At 43.0% G+C, this 20,386-nt stretch overlaps 1 protein-coding gene across 5 annotated transcripts in view; it reads right to left on the bottom strand.

Moving 5' to 3' along the window:
- The window catches only part of ABCC4 (ATP binding cassette subfamily C member 4 (PEL blood group)), a 189,924-nt gene that overhangs the window by 144,963 nt on the left and 24,575 nt on the right, over positions 1 to 20,386 (bottom strand). For 4 of the 5 annotated variants that reach the window (XR_010383585.1, XR_010383587.1, XM_010980230.3 and 1 more), the window contains exons 2-3: positions 6,722 to 6,832; positions 6,067 to 6,187 (exon numbers count right to left, since the gene is read on the bottom strand). Coding sequence is in view for 2 of the 5 variants with exons in the window: in XM_010980230.3 (XP_010978532.3) it covers positions 6,067 to 6,187; positions 6,722 to 6,832 (232 nt within the window). In the remaining 3 variants the exon portion in view is untranslated. Of the gene's footprint in view, positions 1 to 6,066; positions 6,188 to 6,721; positions 6,833 to 20,386 lie in introns of those variants that run through there. The other variant, XM_064493029.1, reaches the window with a different exon arrangement.

Genomic DNA, 20,386 nt, shown 5'->3' with positions numbered 1-20,386 from the left:
CCTACAACCCTACAAAGTGGGGGAGAGGAGGTGCTGAGGGGTGTATGCAATCTGAATGAGTCAGACCTACCTTCTAGATCTAACCACCAATCCACGGTGCCAGGGGAACATGTTAAATGACTCACGGGGAGAAGCCATCAGCCAAATCGAGACTATTTGAATCTCTACAGGGCAAACAACCTGGCTTCCCACATTTAAAAAAAATAAATAAAACAAATAGCTGAGAGGGAAAGAAAACAAGAGGGGGAGGCAGAAAAGGAGCCCATACAAGTTGTATCAACCAAATATACCTTATTCGATATAAAGGGGAAGAAAAGACAACTGTGAGCACTTGCTGGATATCATTAATATCATTAACATTAAAGTTAATGTTTACGAACAATAATGGGTTTAGGATTATGCGTGAGGATGATTCCACATTCTGTAAAGACACATAGTAAAATAGTTATAGATAAAAATGATTTGGTATTTAAGAACCACTTCAAAATAATCTTTGAATAAAGGGGGTGGGAAGAGATAAATTGGGAGTTCCAAATTTGCACCTTTTGGGGAGTGATGGAAATGTTAGCTATTTTGATTGTGATGGTGGTTTCATAGGTGTATATGTCTATCAAAATTCATCAAATTGTATATCTGAAATATGTGTACAGGAATTATACCACAATAAAGGTGTTTCAAAAATAATAATAATCTTGAGAGGTAAGAGTAGGCGGTTCAGATAAATCAAGACTGCTCATGAGTTGGTAATTATTGAAGCTGGCTTAGTGTTAACACAGGGTCTGTTTTCCCTCTACACTTCTGAGCTCTTGATTGAGATGCCTCGTAATAAAAGATAGACTAACAAGAGAAAAAGTAAGTTTATTAAGTCTATACCTCCTGTATAGATTGAAGACACACAGAAGAAGTGAGTAACAACCTGAGATTACCCAAGCCACCACCTTAAATACCATCTCCAGCTAAAGACAAAATATGGGAGAAAGGGGGACTTAGGAGAATTTCAAACAAAAAGCAGGGTAAGCAAGGGAACAATGGTAGGGTTGGGTTTATTCTGCAAACTTAAGTCTTCTTAAGAACTTCTCCATGGACAGGATTCTTTTGTGATTTACAGCCATCCTTCTCTTCCCAGTACAGAAAGGGAGACACCCTTACAAATGGAGATTTCCTTTATCAATGTAAATGTCCTTGTGTCTATTTCTTAAAAAATATTCAGCTCAAAATAATCTTTATGCCAAAGAAGTATATTCTAGGGTGTTGCATTCTCTACCTACCACTCCTATTCTATTTTTACATTTTTGAAATGTTCTTTAAAACCTACAAGAAAAAAAAATAATAATGCAGGAAGCAGTTGACAGAGAACAGAGCTGTTGCCAGAAAAAAATACCTTCTCTTGGCTCTGACCCATCAGTGGGGGCTGTGCCAGGAGAGGAACATCAGGACAGAACGCAAACAGCACTGGCCTAGGAATCAGAACCTTTTGCTTCAGAAACCAGGTCAGCCACCAGCAAGCCACATGACCCTAAGTCCATCATGCACCCTCCTACACCTCCAAGTCCTTATCTGCAGAAACACTTGCCTTGTCTATCCTGAGACAGCTAAATGAGACACCAGAGCTCAAAGTGCTCTGAAACCAACATAAACATAAGCGTAAGCTGCGATCAATTTTATTAAACACAAGTTGTGGGAAGAGACCTATTCTTAATAGCAGAGGCAGGGTTTACAAAGGACTTGGAAAACTCATTACTGCTTTCAGGTGATCATGGTAGAAAAAGAAATTGAGAGAAGTCATTCATAAAAGCCTGTTTTCCTAGACAGTAATTAACAGTTTCACTTGTAAGCAGGCCTTAAAAATTTAACCATTTTGAATGCAAACTTTAAAAAAATATCACCTACTTCCCTAACTTCAAGACAATGGCCTGAGGTGAGTGGGAGGACCAGTGAAGTAGGTGAGGGAAATTAAGAGGTACAAATTTCCAGTTATAAAATAAGTCATGGGGATGCAATATACAGCATAGGGAATACAGTCAATGATGCCAGAGTAACTCTGTATGGTGACAGAGGATAACTAGACTTATGATGGTCATCATTTTACACTGTATAAAAATATTGAATCACTATTTTGTACACCTGAAATTAATATAAGTCAATTATATTTCAATTAAAAATTTTAATACAACAATTAAGACTTTGGGGAAAAAAACAAAATGGATTGAAAAGCACAACCCTCATTTATGACTCAGGTCATCACTGTAGATATTTGAATATCTAATAGCTAACGCTATGCACTCAAGACCCAGCAGGGTGTACACAGCAGGTCTGCTCTGCCGGGCCCCTGTCCACTTCTCTCAATGCCCCCTCTACCTCTTCCTTGCTGTGTGGTACTCAGTGTTTGCTCTCTGTCCACAGTATCTTTGCCACCAGTGGCCATGTCTCAGCCTCCTGAGCTGAATGGAGGTGAGGGACACTTTGAAGAAAGGGGTGGGAAATAATTGCAAAGGCCCAGAACAGCTCTTGGGAACCAGCCCTGAGTCGAGGCATCAATCCCACTGTGGAACTCAGAGGATTCTGTTTACTTCCAGCGCATCAGCTGAGTTCCAAAGTGAAGATTTACATGAGCGTGTGCCTTCCTACAGGCTCCACTTGGACCAGAGACGATCAGCAGAGCGGCCTTGGACAAAGGCTAAGTGACCAGACAAGGTCGGGCCATTTCTAAGGGTCCCAGGATGAGGACATAACCTGACCACTCCTCCCCTCTCAGGGGAAGGGACTGGGTGAGCCCGCACTTGCTCTGAGGTCACCCCACTTACACACCAGCAGGTAGAGACCTCATCTCTCACAGAGAAGGCTTCAGATGCCATGGGGAGGTGGCCTCTGTGTCTCTGGCCCATACAGAGGCATCAGGCTCCTCCTTTCCACTCCGAGGGCCCTGGGCAGGTAGAGACCTGTCCTCCCCACCCACAGTCCCCCATGGAGGTACACACAGGGGCCAGGAGTGCTGGCAACTCACTGGCTGTTCTAACTAGCCATGGCCCGCAAGAGCTCGGCGTTCAACAGCAGCCTGGTCCTTGTTTCTCTGTTACCATCATTCCTCAATTCTCATAGGACAGAGGTTTTCATACTTCAAAATCCTAACCCCAGAAGTCTCGCCCTGGACTGCCTTTTCCTGCTGGTGCTGTCAGCAGTGCCGGGGTCGGCCTGGCCTGCGCTGTGGGTGGTAACAGCGCGCTGTTTGAGAATCACGGGTGATCTACGAGGCATTCTGTGCACCAAAGGAATTAAGAGGGCTGGAGGCCACACACAGGACATGTGTTTACATTTTAGAGAATCCTGGCCTGAGTTTAGATCTTCTACTATCTAAAATGCAAAGACCAACAAGCGGCATAGATAGACCACAAGATGGAAAACTACTTCATAAAATCAATTATTTTAACATTCAATCCATCTAGCTCAGTAACTAGTTTCAATCACCAAAAACTCAAAACGGCACCTGTAAATGATTTTTGGAATGTAACAGATCCTTACTACCTTCCTCGTAAGGAATCATTTCTCTCTAACTTCTCCAAAGGAGCAGCGTGTCAACAAGAAGCCTAGGAAAAGGGAAGTATTTGTGTTGTATTTCAGGTTTCTTTGGCTGCCAGGAAAAAATTCAAGATTTACTTCTCATTCAGCTTTAATGGACTGGAGCTCCCTGAACTTGACTGTATTAGAAGATTTCTGCCACTTATTATTCTAACTACAGTTTTAGAAATAGGATCACACGGCAGTCACCAGGCTCACCTAGGGAATCTAGGCCACTGTCTAACTTGATACCATAAACCACCGAGACTGGCCTGAGCACAGCAATCACCCTCCTGGGAGAAAGCCCAGCTCCACCTGATGGCTGATTTACCTGCTACCCTCCCTGGGACTGTCTGGTCCCACCCAGCTGCCATCCAGGACCTCAGCCTGCGGCACACCTGCATGTGAGAAAGAGGATTCAGACAATGGAACAGGACAACTGCTCCACAGGCCAGGAACTGACTTGGGTTCTCATTCCCACCGAGCAAATGCACCCCCAGATTCACAGACACCAGCTGTCAGCAAGCAACCAGGCACTCTCACTAAGTAACAACACACAGGACTTGGCCTGTGCCCGAATCATCACAATCAACGCAGTCACCACCCAAGACCCACTACCTTCCCAGTAGTCCATCTAAAGGAGCTGATCTGGAATGGTGTCTTAACAGTCTGGATGGATGTTTAGAACTTAGCTCACCAGGGCAGGCACAACCTCATATACTCCAGGACAGTGTCCGGTGGAAGATGCCTTCCTAAAGGGCTCCTGGTACACTGAACACAGCACGACCTGCTGCTAGTGTGAACGCCCTAGTCACTTCCAGCGCCCGGAGAAGTGGTCACCTGGACTCTGCCCTCACTTATGTTCCCCAATGTGACTTCCTGCTCCAGGGCCTTCTTAGCATCCTACGTATTATCCTCAGGTCAAGTCCAAGTTGCATGTGTCTGAGACCCTGAAGACAGAACTCTCAAGATGAGCTTTCCTGATACTGGACAAGCTATCAGTCATTGAAATGGCCCGGATCCTAAATCAGATGGAACCTCAGCCTGTCCTTTGTGCTTTGTGTGACCACAGACACGCTATGTAACTACCTGGCACTCAGTGTCCTCCTTCCTAAAATGGGGGTAATATGATATCTATGACTTCACCGAGTTGGCCCAGGGAATAAAACTGATATCACACAAGTGTTCATAGCAGCTCCCGATACGTAATATTTTTTCTCTACTTACTACTGTATTACTAGATTACCAACCGTACTACAGCCGCCCCCACCACCACTACTGCTGGCCCCCATACTGCCTCTAGGGCTACTGAGGACAAGCCTGCGGGTTTGTAATAAGCTCATTTGTAATATAATACCTACTTCTTCACTGAGGAATCAAAGAGATACTGCAGAGTGCTCCTGGCAGTTCCCAAAACATAGTATTTTAGAAGTACTCACTTCTGTTATTGAAGGAATATAAAGCAAACTAACAAACTGACTTCCCTGATGCGAAACTGTTTGCTGATTCCTTCTTTACTGAGAAGAACTTTAACCCAGAGGCTACACTCCAGGAAGGAGATAACAGGCTGATAATCTCAGAAGAATGGACAGACCCTCCGGGGTTCCTCCTGAAGATACACAGAGGTTAAGAGGAATGTAGCACCCTGTAAAACACCCTGATTGTTATCACCTTTCCTGTCGCATCCAGTTTTTCTATAAAACCTCAAGACCCCAACCCCAGGATGGGCTCACAGTCGTTAAGGCATGAGCCTGCTGTGATCCCTTTGCAGGCAAAGCAATAAAGCTGCTCTTCTCTTTGCTCCCAAAACTCTGCCTCTGAATTTGAATTCACTTTCCAGGGTGCAAAGGCTGATTTTTCAGCAAGTGACATTATTACTACAGTAAGAGTAGTGCCACTAACACTACTACTGAGTGTGAGCCCCCTTTACTGCTGTGAGTACTTCTAGCACTGCTAGAGGGTGAGCCCCCACGTTTGCCAGGTCCTCTACTCCCCACATTTCTGCCCTGACCACCCAATAGCCAGCCTCCTGAAAGAGAGGCCCAAGCTCTATCAGTTGCAGCCTTTAGAAAAGCATTTATCTGATGTGACCTGCTCAGGTTAACAATTAGTTTCTGAGTACTCATAAAATGCCTCAGTTCTTCTGGGCTGGGGTCCAAATTTACTTCCAAACCACATATTCCTTGAGGATGTAGGGTCTTCTTTTGGATAAGGATCACTCTTAGCACTTAGATCATTTAGTAGCACCAAGAACATCCTAACACGGTTTAAAATGTCTTTTCAGTGTCATCAGCCATGACACTGCATTTTAATGGATTAAAAGAAAAACGGTAATCGCTCAGAAGTCCAGTCCTTTAAGTGTTTTCCCATCCTAAAGATAAAGACGACTGCTGAGCTATGTCACGATTCCTCAGACCTTAAACTACTGGCCTCTCTCCCCACAGGTCCCGTCCATCGCAGTACTGATCCACTTACACTGAAAACCAATGCACTGTATGGAAAAGCTTTTACCTCAATTAACGTAAAAATTCCCAAAACTAAATAGGATTTCCAGTAACACTTTATGATTGCTTTCGTTAAAGAAGGCTCCCGTGCGTCTTTCTCGGCTCTTAAAACTTCTTGATCCCAGTACCTGCAGTGGGAAACAAAGCACAGTGGAGAACAGGGAGCCCATCTCAGGTAAAACGGGCCCAGGGGGTGGGAGGTGGAGAGGGAAGAGAGGCATTTACTGCAGGGCACATCGTGGCTCTTCCTACAAATGCTGGCTAACAGCTTGCAGGGCTCCTGAAAGATAAGCAGGGCCAACTCCTAAGCACCAGAAAAACAGACCTTGAGGGAAGGAGTCCTGGGAGGCAAGATGCTGCCAAGCTTTGCTGGATTCGCAGGGCTATGAGCCGCCCCAGAGGGCAGACAACCTCCTTTGGCCACACCACCTCCAGGGACCGAGCTCTGCATCCAGGCCCTTTGCTGCCAGCTCCCTCCCCTCCCACAAAATGCACTGGAAACACAGTGTAGGCCATGGCCGGGGCCAGCCTGAGGGGGTGACCTGGCAGTGTTAGGGGAAGAAGGACCCAGAGGAAAGCAAACCCAGTTGAAACCATTCATTAGCCACACGGAGAATCTCGCTCTTCCTTCCTCTTATCCTGACTGCTGGCCAGCTGCTTACCCTTGCAACTCTTCTCCAAGGTGCTTGGAGCGATCTTCTGGAAGCACTGAGTACATGTCATCTTCTTCTAATCTCCGTTTGTGACCAATTTTAAACAAGGGGTTTAGCCACCTGTTAAAAGTAAAAGAAAAGTAAAGTGACACATATCCAAATTACACATCTCTAATTAGAATCCTATATTCATGGACTTTGTGTAAAAAAAAAAAAGGTCTACCTTTTAAATATGTACAGATATGAGGGGGAATTAGACGGGTTTACACACACACACACACACACACACACACACACACACACACGCAAGTATTTAATATACTCCCTGACTCTATTAACTGAGATGTCCTGGAAGCAATGACACAACAGGAGCAAAGAATTTCAGCCCCCAGATCTTGTTTTTGTTTTTACTATACACAATTTTTTCTTCTGATGAGAGCTTTTAAGGTCTACTCTCTCAGCAGTTTTCAAAATGCAATCCAGTGGGAGGGTATAGCTCAGAGGTAGAGTGCATGCCCGGCCAAACAAGGTCCTGGGTTCAATTCCCAGTACCTCTGTTTAAAAAAACAAATAAACCTAAAATTTCCTCTCCTGCCATTAAAAAAAAATGCAATACAGTATGATGAGCTATAGTCACCACGCTGGACATCACATCTCCATGACTTACTTATTTTATAACTGGAAGTTTATGCCTTTCGGCCCCCTTCACCCAGATCTTGACTTTTTAATATCCTTCTTCCCCAAAAGGAAACATGGATCTTGAAGCAATGACTGATTCCATGGTTGGGACAGTGTGTGTAAGCACCTGACAATTAGCTTGTTTGATTGTAAGTGCCTGACATTAAGCTTCTGAGACATCCACTTCGAAGACATCCATCCAGAATAAATACAGGCCAGCTACATAGCTAGATAAAGAGTCCGCAACGTGGATGGACTTGGAGGGCACTGTGCTAAATGAGATAAGACAGAGAAAGGCAAGTACTGTGCAATATCACTTATATGTGGAATCTCAAAAATACAGCAAACTAGTGTACATAACAACAACAACAAAAAAAAAGCAGATTCACAGATATAGAACAAACTAGTGGTTACCAGTGGGTGGGGACAGGAGGGAAGTGAGGGCAGTCCAGGGGGTGAGGAGTGGGAGGTACAAACTACTGGGTGTAGGACAGGCTCAAGGATGTGTTATACAACATGGGGGAGGTAGCCAATATTTTGTATTGACTGCAAATGGAGAATAACATTTTAAAACTGTACTAAATTTTTTTTAAATTCTGAGTACACGTACACACACACAAACACACACACACAAGCAGATGTGCTTTTTACCCACTGTCCCTCAGGAGACTAACAGAAAAGATGGGCAATTAGGTCTTCTGACAACAAAGTCTTTTAGTGAATTACTAACAGAAAATAATGATATTAAAAAAAATAAATGAGTCAGGCCACCCCACCCATGAAGTTCCCTTTTAGAAAGCTCCAGGAGACCTGATAAGCGACCATCCCACTGAACGCTTGCTTCTCCCTTCCTGCACTTTAATTCCTGCTCTTATGTGTTAAATTAACCAAAAGAGAGTGAACCTGGGAAACTCCAGAAACCCCACCCACAACCCCAAAAAGATACAATCCCCAGCACTCTTTCTCCTTCTGCCCAGGACCTCGCTGTGTGGCCCCAGGGGTGCCCTCTACCCTCCAGAGATGCATCTCACAATCATAACCACCACAAGGGCCGGTCCAGCCACAACACTGGCTCCAAAGGGAATGGGGGTGGGGGGAGCTGTATAGCTCAAGTGGTAGAGCATGTGCTTAGCATGCACAAGGTCCTGGGTTCACTCCCCAGTACCTCCTCTAAAAATAAATAAACCTAGATACCTCCCCCACCAAAGAATAAAAAATTTTTTAAAAATTAATACAAAGGGGAAGATCGCTGGGGGCTGCTATAACTGATAGAATTTAGTGCGTTACCCTGAGGCTCTCACAGACTGCTTGAAGTTTATCAGTCCATGGGAAATAAACATCGGTGCATTTTGGTTAATTTAGAAGATATGTCATCTCATGCAGCTTGCAAAGCCGAGCCTTGTGCCCCAGTACAAGCATCACTGATGTAAGTACTTACATATCTGCAGTAGCCCAAACCTGATTTTCCAGTCACCTATCCCTCTATCCCAGCAGAAACCCTTTTTCACAGCCATCCTATGGCACAGTGAACACACACTGACACTACTACCTTTATCCCCCAGCACTATCTCCCCAGAAGGTCTTCATCCTTTTTAATACTTTGTTTTTTTAGTGCCATAATAGGTTCACAGCAACACTGCGCAGAAAGTCAAGAGTTCCCACGTATCCCTTCCCCCCAAATACACACAGCCTTCCCCATTACCACCATCCCCCAGAGTGGTACATTTGCTGCAACTGATAAATCCACACTGACACATTATTATCACCAAAGTTTATAGTTTACATTAGGCTTCACTCCTGGGGCTGTACATCCATGGGTTTTGACAGATATCCATCATTATTGCATCACAGAGTCGTTTCACCACCATGAAAATCCTCCATGTTCCACCTGCTCATCCTTCCCTCCCTCTAACCCCTGTCAACCACTGATCTTTTCACTGTCTCCATAGTTCCACCTTTCCAGGATGTCATATAATTGGAATCACATACTATGTAGCCTCTTCAGACTGGCTCCATTCACTGAATAATAAGCATTTAAGGTCCCTCCATGTCTTTTCATAGCTTGATAGCTCATTTTTTTTCCTTTTTAGTATTGAACAATATTCCATTGTATTCAAGAATGAAAAAACATCTTGGTTGCTTCCAAGCTTTGGTAATTACGAATAAAGCTGCTATAAGCATCCGTGTGGAGGGTTTTGTGTGGATGTCAAGTTTTCTGCTCCTTTGGGTAAATACCAAGGAGAGGAACTGCTGGAATCAGATAATAAGAGTATGTTCAGTTTCATGAGAAACTGCCAAACTGTCTCCCAAAGTAGCTGGGCCATTTTGCACTCCCACCAGCAGTAAGTGTTCCTGTTGCCCCTATTTTTAAATTCGACTTAATCGATACCTGCTTCAGTTCTAGCCCCTTCGTAGAGTCCTCTCTGACCTCTCTCCAGCAAACCTCTCCTTCCCTGGACCCATGGGCAGCTTCTGCAGCACTTATCAAAAATCCTTGGTACATATGCTCTCATACCGGAAGTCACTCACTGGACGCCCACACACAAGATCCCTACCACAAACAAGTAATAATAACGGTGCACATTATCTTAAAAAATAATACCTATGTTAAAAAAATAAAAATTAAAAATAATTGCTAAAAGAAGGAAATTTCCCATAAAAATCCAGATTCCCAAATGCTCTTGAACACTCAGAAGGTCCACCCACACTACATACACGTTTCCCCTGGTATTTTCTATTCTACTCTGATATTTGCCATTCTATCCTACTCCATTAAGAAAAGAAATGCAGGTCATGGTATACCATGATGATAGCATTTTTCACAGCAGCCAAAAGGTGGAAGCGGCCCAAGTAACCAACGAATGGATAAACGAAGTGTGGTATCCGTGTACAATGAAATATTATTCAGCCTTAAAAAGGAAATTCTGACACCTGCTACAACATGGATGAACCCTGAGGATAGACAAATACCATAGGATTCAACTTACGTGACGTATCCAGAAGAGTCAAAAACCTAGAGACAGAAAGTAAAATGGTGACCGCCAGAGGATGGGGAAATGGGGCGACAGGGAATTGTAGTAATGGGTACAGAGTTTCAGTTTTCCCAAGAATTCTGTGCGTGGTGTTGATGGTTGCCCAGGGGTATAATGCCACTCAAGCCACTTGACTGTACACTTAAAAATGGTTAAGATGGTAAACATTGTGTTACATGTAATTTACCACATTTCTTAAAATAATTTTTAAAGAATTATTTTAAATTATTTTTAAAAAGAAACACCTGTTGTAATGGCCCACTAATGGGTTGAGGTCTTATGTTTTAAAAGCACTGGTGTAGCTTAGCACTTAGCACTATCATCACAGACCAGGCTCACGCGACGGCAGGACGGTGTCCTAGAGAGTTTGCGCCCTCCTTGAGCAGCTCGGTTCCCAGGACACTGTGAAGGTGAGGGAACACCTGAGGTCTCTTCTGAGGAAGGCCTCCTCCTTCCGCAGCTCACACTTGGCCACCATTCCTGAGTCTCGTTTCCCATAAAGTGAGAAGGAAGTGACATGTCAAACATCCAGTACAATCTGTTCCCTCTGCTGTAAAGGCCAAATGCCCCGCAGAGCCGTGTGCCTGAGTGAGGGCGCCCACACTGCAGGGAGGACTCACAGGGGCCCCGGGAGCACACAGAGCCACAGAAACAGTGGCACATCGTCCTGCAAGTTTTAGTAAACTGTACAGCTTTTTAAAAAAAACCAAAAACAAGTCAACACTGAACAAACAGAAAAATTGGCAAAGACCTGCGGTGCTTGCAGGGAGCTGCTTCAGCTGACACTTCTACACTCCCTAGGGGCCCCCTTCACCCCTCTCACTCAAGGGCCTCGGGGAACAGAGCTGGAGAAGCAGTGGCGTCACAGCTATACTTTCTCAGTATCAAGTGGGCACAGTTTTCCAATAACGGTGCCCCGTGAAGGGTTTGTTATTTTGACCCCCCTCCAACCCTCCGCCCAAGGGCATGTTCTCCATGCAGCCTCTGGACCCACTACGGGCCACACACGCCCCACTCCCCTGTAAGTCCCCTGCACCTCCACCAAAACCAGGCCACTAGCCTCCCTCTACACCCCCAATATGGCCCCTTTCCCCGGCCTCCCATCAAACTCCCTGGAACTCTCTCTGTGACTAGCAAACACCCCTCTACCCTCAGTTCCCTGCTCTCGGCCCCTGGGGACATGACTTCCCTGTAGCCTCTGGGTGGCCCTCCAGTTTCCAATTCCATTTTCTGGCCCCATGCCCCACCTACCAGTAAAGACCTCTGACACCTATGAAGGCCAGGGCCCGGGCTACCTTCCAGAAAATTCTGTCACTGCCTATTATTCTTCGGCAACTTTAGCTGCTGGGTCTGGCTTCCCCTTGACCCCAACTCCCAGCATCAGTCCAAGTCACTTCCACATCCAACAGAAACCCCAGCTGCTCACTCTCTTGTTCTCATCTCTTCTGGGACCTATTTCTATCTTCCGTTAAACATATAAGGATGGGCTTTCAGACCCCCTACGATGCCCACTGATGGTGTGACCTTGCACCTGAGACCCTCTCATTTACTCTGCAGGCCACTGACTTGAGCGGAGCCCCCCTACCTTTCCCAGGGGTTTACCTTTCCATCTCCTGTGCCCTCAAATACCACCTAAAGTCTACAGCCAGGCTACTCCTCCAAACTCCAGACACCTACAGTTATGTTTCTTCTTGTCATTTCCTCCCAAATGTCTAAGAGGCATCTCCATTCTAATGTCCAAAAGGGACCACCTGCTTTCCCACCAAAACTGCTTGTCCCCATCTCTGTGAAGGTGAACCTCACAGAGCCCACTGCTCAGACCAGAAACCTGTCACCCTTGATGCCTCCCTTCCCCTTACCCACCCAGCCAACCCATCACCTGGGCCCCCAGCTGCTACCCCCAAAACGCAGCCTGACCCCAACCTCTTCTTGGCAGCTCTGCTGCCCCTAGTGAGGCCGAAGTCACCAGTGGTTCTCAGAGCTGCAGGAGCCTGCTGACTGACCTGCCCGCCTCCACTAGGCTTCCCCGTGATCTTTTATGAGAAGCCAGAAATGATGTATTCAAAGTACAAGACCGTGCTGTTCTGCACTAGAATTACACCTACACACCTGACGGAGTGTTGTGCGTGCCGGGGCCCCCCTGCTCCCCAACCCATCTCCAGCCCCACTGTCCTGCTGTGGTCCCAAGAGCTTGCCCCGCTCCTGACTGCTGTCCCTTTGCTGGGAACAGAACCTCCGGCTCATTCTCCCCCATGATTGGACCTTTTCTCTTCCAGGTCTCAAGCTAATCGTCGCCTCCCGAGGTCTAGACTGCTTTGTCCAGAATAAAGCAAATCCCGATTCTCTCATTCCTTCTTCCAACTTTTCTTCACCCATTTACGACAATCTATTTGTTGAGAGAAAAGAATAAATCACTGATTTCTTTTCTCCCTCTCCTCTTGAACAAGAGCTCCATGAGGGCAGGATCCAGTCTTTCTGTGGTGGTTCACTGGGCTTGGCACATAGCATGTCACTCAAAACTCTGCTGATGAGGTAAACGTGTGACTCGCTGGTGGAGAAGCAGCGGCAGAGAACGCTCACTTGCACAACCCTCCCTACATGTCTCTATGAGGAGGAGGGAATGCGTGGGTCAGCCAGGGTCAGTCAATCATTCAACAAGTGTCCTCATGCACTCAAGTCACTCATTTATTGTTGAAAGAATAACGCATTTTAAAAGCACTTTTCGCAGTGGCAAATTATTAATCATTGGTTAGTTTTTCCTGGAGATTCTGCCAGCCCTGATGACAAGAGGCTCCTGGAGCCAAGCCTAGGCAAGGTTCATGGGGCAGGCACATAGGGGATTAGGGTGATCTGGGTCAGGGAGTCCAGGAGCAGGGACTGGGGTAAAGGACTAGTGAGAGGCATGCAGACAGATCTCACAGAGACCTACCCTAAGGCAGAACCTCGCAGGCTCAGCACGTTTCAGGCTGCGTGCTTCTTGGTTAGAGGGAGATCTCCCCTGCTTTGTAACAGAGTGACAAGCACCCCTGGATTCTCTCCTCAGGATACCAGGAGTATCCCCCCATCCTAAGCTGTGACACCCAAAAATGTCTTCAGACATTGCCTGGGGAGCAAAATCTCCTGAATCAAAACCACTGACCCACTCTTTTCTTTCTGGAAAAGCTTTACCTCAAAGATTGCTCAGAGAGTAGCCACGGGGCAGTGGCAGCAGTCCCTTAGCCACCAAAGCAAGGCGAAGGGATCAATCGCCCAGTCCACCCATCTTCAGTACAGCACAGGTTCTCAAACTGTGGTCCCCAGAGCAGCAAAATTTGCATCCCCTAACTTGTCAGAAATGCAAATCCTCAGGCCCTACCCGACCTATGAACCAAACTCTGAGAGTGGGTCCCAGCAATCAGTCTTCCGGAACCAGGTCTTCCAGGTGATGCTGATGGCAGCTCAGGTTTGAGAACCCACCATAGAGTGTACCTTGGCATACCTGGTCTGGTATTTATACCAATGGTCCCAACCCTGGCTAAGTCAAAATCCCCAGCTCAGACTGGGGAGTTTTAAAATAAAGACCGACAGGTATCTGGAGTCCCATCCCAAATGAATGCATCTGACTGAGTCAAGATGGAACCCAGCTGGTGGCCTTTTTAACACCCCCTGCACAACTCTGGTCATCAGCCAGGCCTGGGAACCATTAGCCTTGAGGGAGGCTAGGGAGGATTTCCAGGAAGAGACAAAGCTTGAGTCAAGTCCAGGAGAGTCACTTTGTTCACGGAGAAGACAAGGAGGAAGAGGAGAGAAACCTTCCAGAAAAATTAAACCAGACTGCAAAGACATACTGCCTGGGGATAGCAGGTTCAAAACTGCAGGGGTTTCTGTGCTAAGAAGGGAACCAAAGGGCCTATATTCCAAACTTAAGAATTTGGACTTTATCCTGAAGGTGAAAGGGAACTAGTGCAAGTTTTAAGCCACTCTGTAGGCGATAGACTGAAGAAGGCAAGGAAACTAGGCAGGAATTGGTTGAAAGACACAATAAGAAGGTATGACCAATACAATTAACCATGTTCCTACATTTCAAGTACACTAGATCCAATTCAATCTCCCAGCCTTACTCCCCCCTCCAGTAACACTCATCTCACCTCCCTCTGCTTGGTCCTAACCCTGGAACTCCTCCACTCTACCATAAAGATAACCGAAGTGAATCAGAAATCAGAGTTTAAAATTCAACTTCCTATTACTAATTTACTCTAGAAAGCCAAAACAAGAAAAAACATTGCAACTTAAAGTCCTCCTTTAAAAAAAGTTTAATTGCTATTTAATATGAACTGAATTTGTAACTCTATATCAGATTTATTCTTAAATTCCTTTATTAGCATAAGCATTACATTAAAAATTCCATAATTTACATTTTATACACTAAATATATTAAAAACTATATCCATGAGCAATTTTGCTTACCAGCAAAACATATCAAAAATACCAACAGTAATACTACCAACTAAGAATTGTAAGATGTAAAATATACAAACCAAAAAAAAAAAAGAAAAATCAACTGCATTACTATATCCTAATGACAGTGTAAGTTTTCAGTTGAAAACTTACTTAAGATATTACCTTCAAAGAATATGAGGTTAAAAAGGTGTTTTGTTTTGTTTAGTAATTAACTTTAGAATGGACAAACCTGGCAAGCATCATCCTAACCAAGTGATAAAAGTTACCATCGTGAGTAACGAGACAAGTGGTCATTGGGTGATTCACTGAATTCCTGCTGTGATGAAACATCAGACAAACCCAAATTGAAGAGCATTCTACAGAGTAATGATCCACATATTCTTCAAAACTATCCAGGACATGAGACACTGTGGAGCCATTCTATATTGAAGGACATTAAAGAGATATGACAACTAAATACAACACATGATCCTGGGCCTAAAACAGCAATGTGGGAAAACTAGTTACACAGTCTGAGGATTAGACAGAAGTGTGTTAATGATAATTTATGATTTTTGGCGGATAAACAATGATTATGCAGGTAAGTGTCCTTGTTTTTAGGAAATACATGCTGAAATGTCTAGGGGTAATGGAGCATGTCTACAAGCCTCAGACGTTCAAATACTTCAGATAAAAAAGGAATAATATGCATGAATAGAGAAAATGGCAAATATGGTAGGATCTAATATTAGGGAATCTGAGTGAAGGGCATAGAGGAGTTCTGTGACTGTTACAACATTTCTGTCAATTTGAAATTATTTCAAATAAAAAGTTAAAAGAAATGACCAGATTTTAAAAGCATTTCAAAGACAATCAAAACTCTATGGTATTCGTTTAAAAGTAGTATCTGTACACACACACACACAACGAAAATCGCATAAACAGAGACAAAGTATAAAAATAAAATCTTATCAAGGTAAAATACAAAAATAAATACAAGGAGAGAATCTTAACAGCAACAAGAGAAAAGCCACTTGTGACATAAGAGGGAAACTCCATAAGGCTATCGGCAGATCTTTCAGCAGAACTTTGCAGGTTAGAAGAGACTGACGTGATATATTCAAAGTGCTGAAAGAAAAAACCAAGAATGCTCTACCTGCATGAGTCCTTCAGAAGTGAAGGAGACAAAGAGTTTTCCAAACACACAAAAGCCAAAAGATTGCATCACTACTGGACCAGCCTTACAAAGAAACGTTGAAGGGAGTTCTTCAGGCTGCAATGGATGCTAATTAGTAACAGGAAAACATGAAAGTATAAAACCCACTGGAAAAGGTAAATATATAGTTAAATTCAGAACACTCAACATTATAATGCTGATGGGTAAATCACATAATTACGGTATGAAGGTTGAAAGACAAAAGTACTAAAAATAACTAACAACAAAAACTTACTAAAACTTCCTAATATACACAATGTAAAATGATGTAAATTGTGATATCAGAAACATAAAATGTGGGAGTGTAAAAAGGTAGAGCTTCTATAAGTGTTTGGAGTTATCTGCTTAAAATAGACTGTTTTAAATATGTATCATGTAAGGCTCAAGACCTTTTGTTTATTGACCACAACACAAAAGCTTGTGGTAGATAAAAGATAAGGGAATCAAAGTATGTTACTACAGAAAAGAATCAAATCACAAAGAAAGCAAAAGAAAGGAACAAAGCAGAAACAACCAAAAAACAATTAACAAAATGGCAAAATTCCATATTTATAATTACTTTAAATGTGTATAGAACAAATTCTCCAATCAAAAGACACAAAGTGGTTGGATGGATAAAAAACAAGACCCACCCATATGTTGTCCATAAGAGATTCACACCAGTTTTATAAGGACACACACAAACTGAAAATGAAGGTATGGAAAAAAGATACTCCATGCCAATGGAAACCAAAAGAATGCAGGGGGAGCAATACTTACATCAAAAAACAAACAGACAAACAAACAAAAACACTTCCAGCCAAAGACTGTAATAAGAGACAAAGGAAGTCATTATATAATGATAAAGGGGTCAATTCATCAAAAGAATACAAGTATCTATGCACAATCAGTCTACAGAAATCAGTGCCATTTCTGTACACTTATAATGAACTATCAGAAAGAAATATTAAGAAAACAATCCCATTTACAGTTGCATCAAAAGAACAAACACTTAGGAATAAGTTTAACCCAAGGAAATCAAAGGCCTGTATACTGTAAGACACCAATGAAGGAAATTGAAGACACAAATAAACGGAAAATTTTCCATGTTCATGGATACAAAGAATTAATATTTTTTAAATATCCATACTACTCAAAGCAATCTACAGATTCAGTTCAATGCAATCTTTATCAAAATTCCAATTGCATATTTCAGAGAACTAGAATAAATGTTTCTAAAATGTCTATGTAACCACAAAAGGTCCCAAACAGCCAGAGCAATCCTAAGAACAACAAAGCTGGAGGCATCACATTCTCTGGTTTTAAACTATATTACAAGGCTATAGTAATTAAAACAGTATGGCACTGGCATTAAAAACACAGAGATCAGCCTAACAGAACTAAGAGCCCAGAAATAGACCCACACATATAGAGACAGTTAATTTACAACAAAGGAGCCAAGAACATACAATGAAGAAAGACAGTCTCTTCAATAGTGATAGGAAAACTGCACAGTCACATGCAAAAGAATGAAATTAGAGAATTATCTTACACCAGGGACAAAAGTTAACTCAAAATGGAATAAAGATTTCAATATAAGACCTGAAACCATGAAATTCCTAGAAAATGTAGCTAGTAACCTCCTTGACATCAATCTTAGCAATATTCTTGTTGCTAAGATCCAAAGGCAAGAGAAACAAAAGCAAAAATGAACAAGTGGGACTAAAAAGCTTCTGCACAGCAAAGCAATCCAACATCAAAATGAAAAGGAAACCTACTGAATGTGAGAAGGTATTTGCAAATCACATATCCAACAAGGGGTTAATATCTAATATAAAGAAATCACACAACTTAACCAGCAAAAAAACTTCTCGATTAAAAAGTAGGCAGTGGACATCATTCAAAAATCCACAAATGACAAATGCTGGAGAGGCTGTGGAGAAAAGGGAACCCTCCTACATTGCTGGTGGGAATGCAGTTTGGTAGAGCCACTGTGGAAAACAGTATGGAGATTCCTCAGAAGATGAGGAATAGACTTACCATAAGACCCAGGAATCCCGCTCCTGGGCATATATCAGAAGGAACCCTATTTCAAAATGACACCTGCACCCCAATGTTCATAGCAGCACTATTTACAATAGCCAAGACATGGGAACAGCCTAAATGTCCATTAACAGAGGACTGGATAAACATGTAGTATATTTATACAATGGAATACTATTCAGCCATAAAAACTGACAACATAACGCCATTTGCAGCAACATGGATGTTCCTGGAGAATGTCATTCTAAGTGAAGTAAGCCAGAAAGAGAAAGAAAAATACCATATGAGATCACTTATATGTGGAATCTTAAAAAAAAAAAAAAAAGCATAAATACAAAACAGAAATACTCATAGACATAGAATACAAACTTGTGGTTGCCAAGGGGGCTGGGGGTGGGAAGGGACAGATTGGAATTCAAAATGTAGACTAGATAAACAAGATTATACTGTATAGCACAGGGAAATATATACAAGATTGTATGGTAGGTCACAGAGAAAAAAAATGTGACAATGAATATATATATGTTCATGTATAACTAACAAATTGTGCTCTACACTGGAATTTGACACAACATTGTAAAATGATTATAACTCAATAAAAAATGTTAAAAAAAAAAAAAGTAGGCAGTGGATCTGAATAGACATTTTTCCAAAGGAGACATAAAGATGGCCAACAGACACATGAAAAGGTGCTCAACATCACCAGTCATTAGGGAAATACAAACCAAAACCACACTGAGTTACCACCTCACACTGGTTAGAATGGCTATCATCAAAAAGACAGGAAACAAATGGAGAGGGGGTGGAGAAAAGGGAACCCTCACACAGTGTTGATGGGAATGTAAATTGGTACAGCCACTGTGGAAAACAATATGAAGATTCCTCAAAAAGTTAAAAATAGAACTACCATACAGTGGTCCAGCAATTGTACTTCTGGTAGTAGTTTCATTTCAAAGGACATGAAATCTGTATCTCAAAGAGATACTTGTACTCCCATGTTCACTGCAGCATTATTCACAGTAGTCAAGGTAAAGAAACAACCTACATGTCCATCAACAAACAAATGGATAAAGAGAATGTGATGTGTATATGTACACACACACACACAAATATACACACAATGGAGTATTCTACAGTCTTAAAAGAGAAGGAAAACCTGTCATTTGTGACAACATGGATGAACCTGGAGGGCATTACGCTTTTTTTGTGAAATAAGATAAATACTGCATGGTATCATTTACATATAAAATCTTAAAAAAAAAAGTCAAACTTACAGAAACAGAAGAAAAGTGGTTGTGGTGGAGGGAGCGGGGACAGAGGCACGGATGAAAAGAGAGAGGTTGGTTAGAGGGTACATACTTTCAGCTCTAAGATGAATAAGGTCTGAGAATCTAATTAAAATCAGAGTGACTATAGTTGATGAAAGTATATTGTTTAATTGATATTTGCTAAAATAGACCTTAAATGTTTTCACACACACACACCCCCCAAAAAAGGATGACCATGAAGTGATGGATGTATTAATTAACTCAATGGGAGGAATCTTTCCACAATGTACACACAAGTCATTACATTCCATTACACTGTAAACTTAAAATGTCTTACAATTTTGTCAATATACCTCAGTAAAGCTGGAAAGGTAGGGGAAAAAAACTTTGGCTGGTACTTGTCCTCATTCCTCTAAATCATGGAATTTCCCAAGTAATCTAAGTGTGGGCCCTGACTGTTTATGCTAACATGGTGACTCATGGTTGGGCCCTAGAAAGGTTATGCTAACAAATGACTCAGGATGGGGACTAGACACAGGAGAAAGATCAAACTTTGAATTAAAAGGTTGGGCCTTTTGAGTCACATGCTATCAGCCTGACCACCATAGAGGGAGCTGGAGGTGAGATCAGTCACATGGCCAATGGTGAAACTGCTGATGCCTATATAATGAAACCCCAATACAAACCCTGGACACCAAAGCTTGGGGGAGATTTCCTGGTTGGCCATACTCTTGAGTATTATCACACACTGATGTGCTAGGAGGGTGACATGTCCTGCCTCCTCGGGGACAACAGAAAGAAGCTTAGAGTTTTGAGATCCTCCCAGAACTCACCCTGTGGACTCTCTCCCTTTGGTTCCACTTTGTATCTGTCATAATAAAACAGTAATTGTGTTCTAACAAGTAATTAAACTGGAAGGGGTGGTGGGAACCCCTGAATTTACTGCAGCTAGTTGGTCAGAAGTGAGGGTGGCCATTAGGACCGCTGGTTGGAGCTAGTGTCTGAAGGGGAGGGCAGCCTTGTGGAGGACCATGCCCTT

This window comes from Camelus dromedarius, chromosome 13 (genome assembly GCF_036321535.1).
Source record: "Camelus dromedarius isolate mCamDro1 chromosome 13, mCamDro1.pat, whole genome shotgun sequence".
Lineage (NCBI taxonomy): Eukaryota > Metazoa > Chordata > Mammalia > Artiodactyla > Camelidae > Camelus > Camelus dromedarius.
The sequence above is the reverse complement of the archived record's forward strand: the minus strand, read 5'-3'. Positions and strand labels throughout refer to the sequence as shown.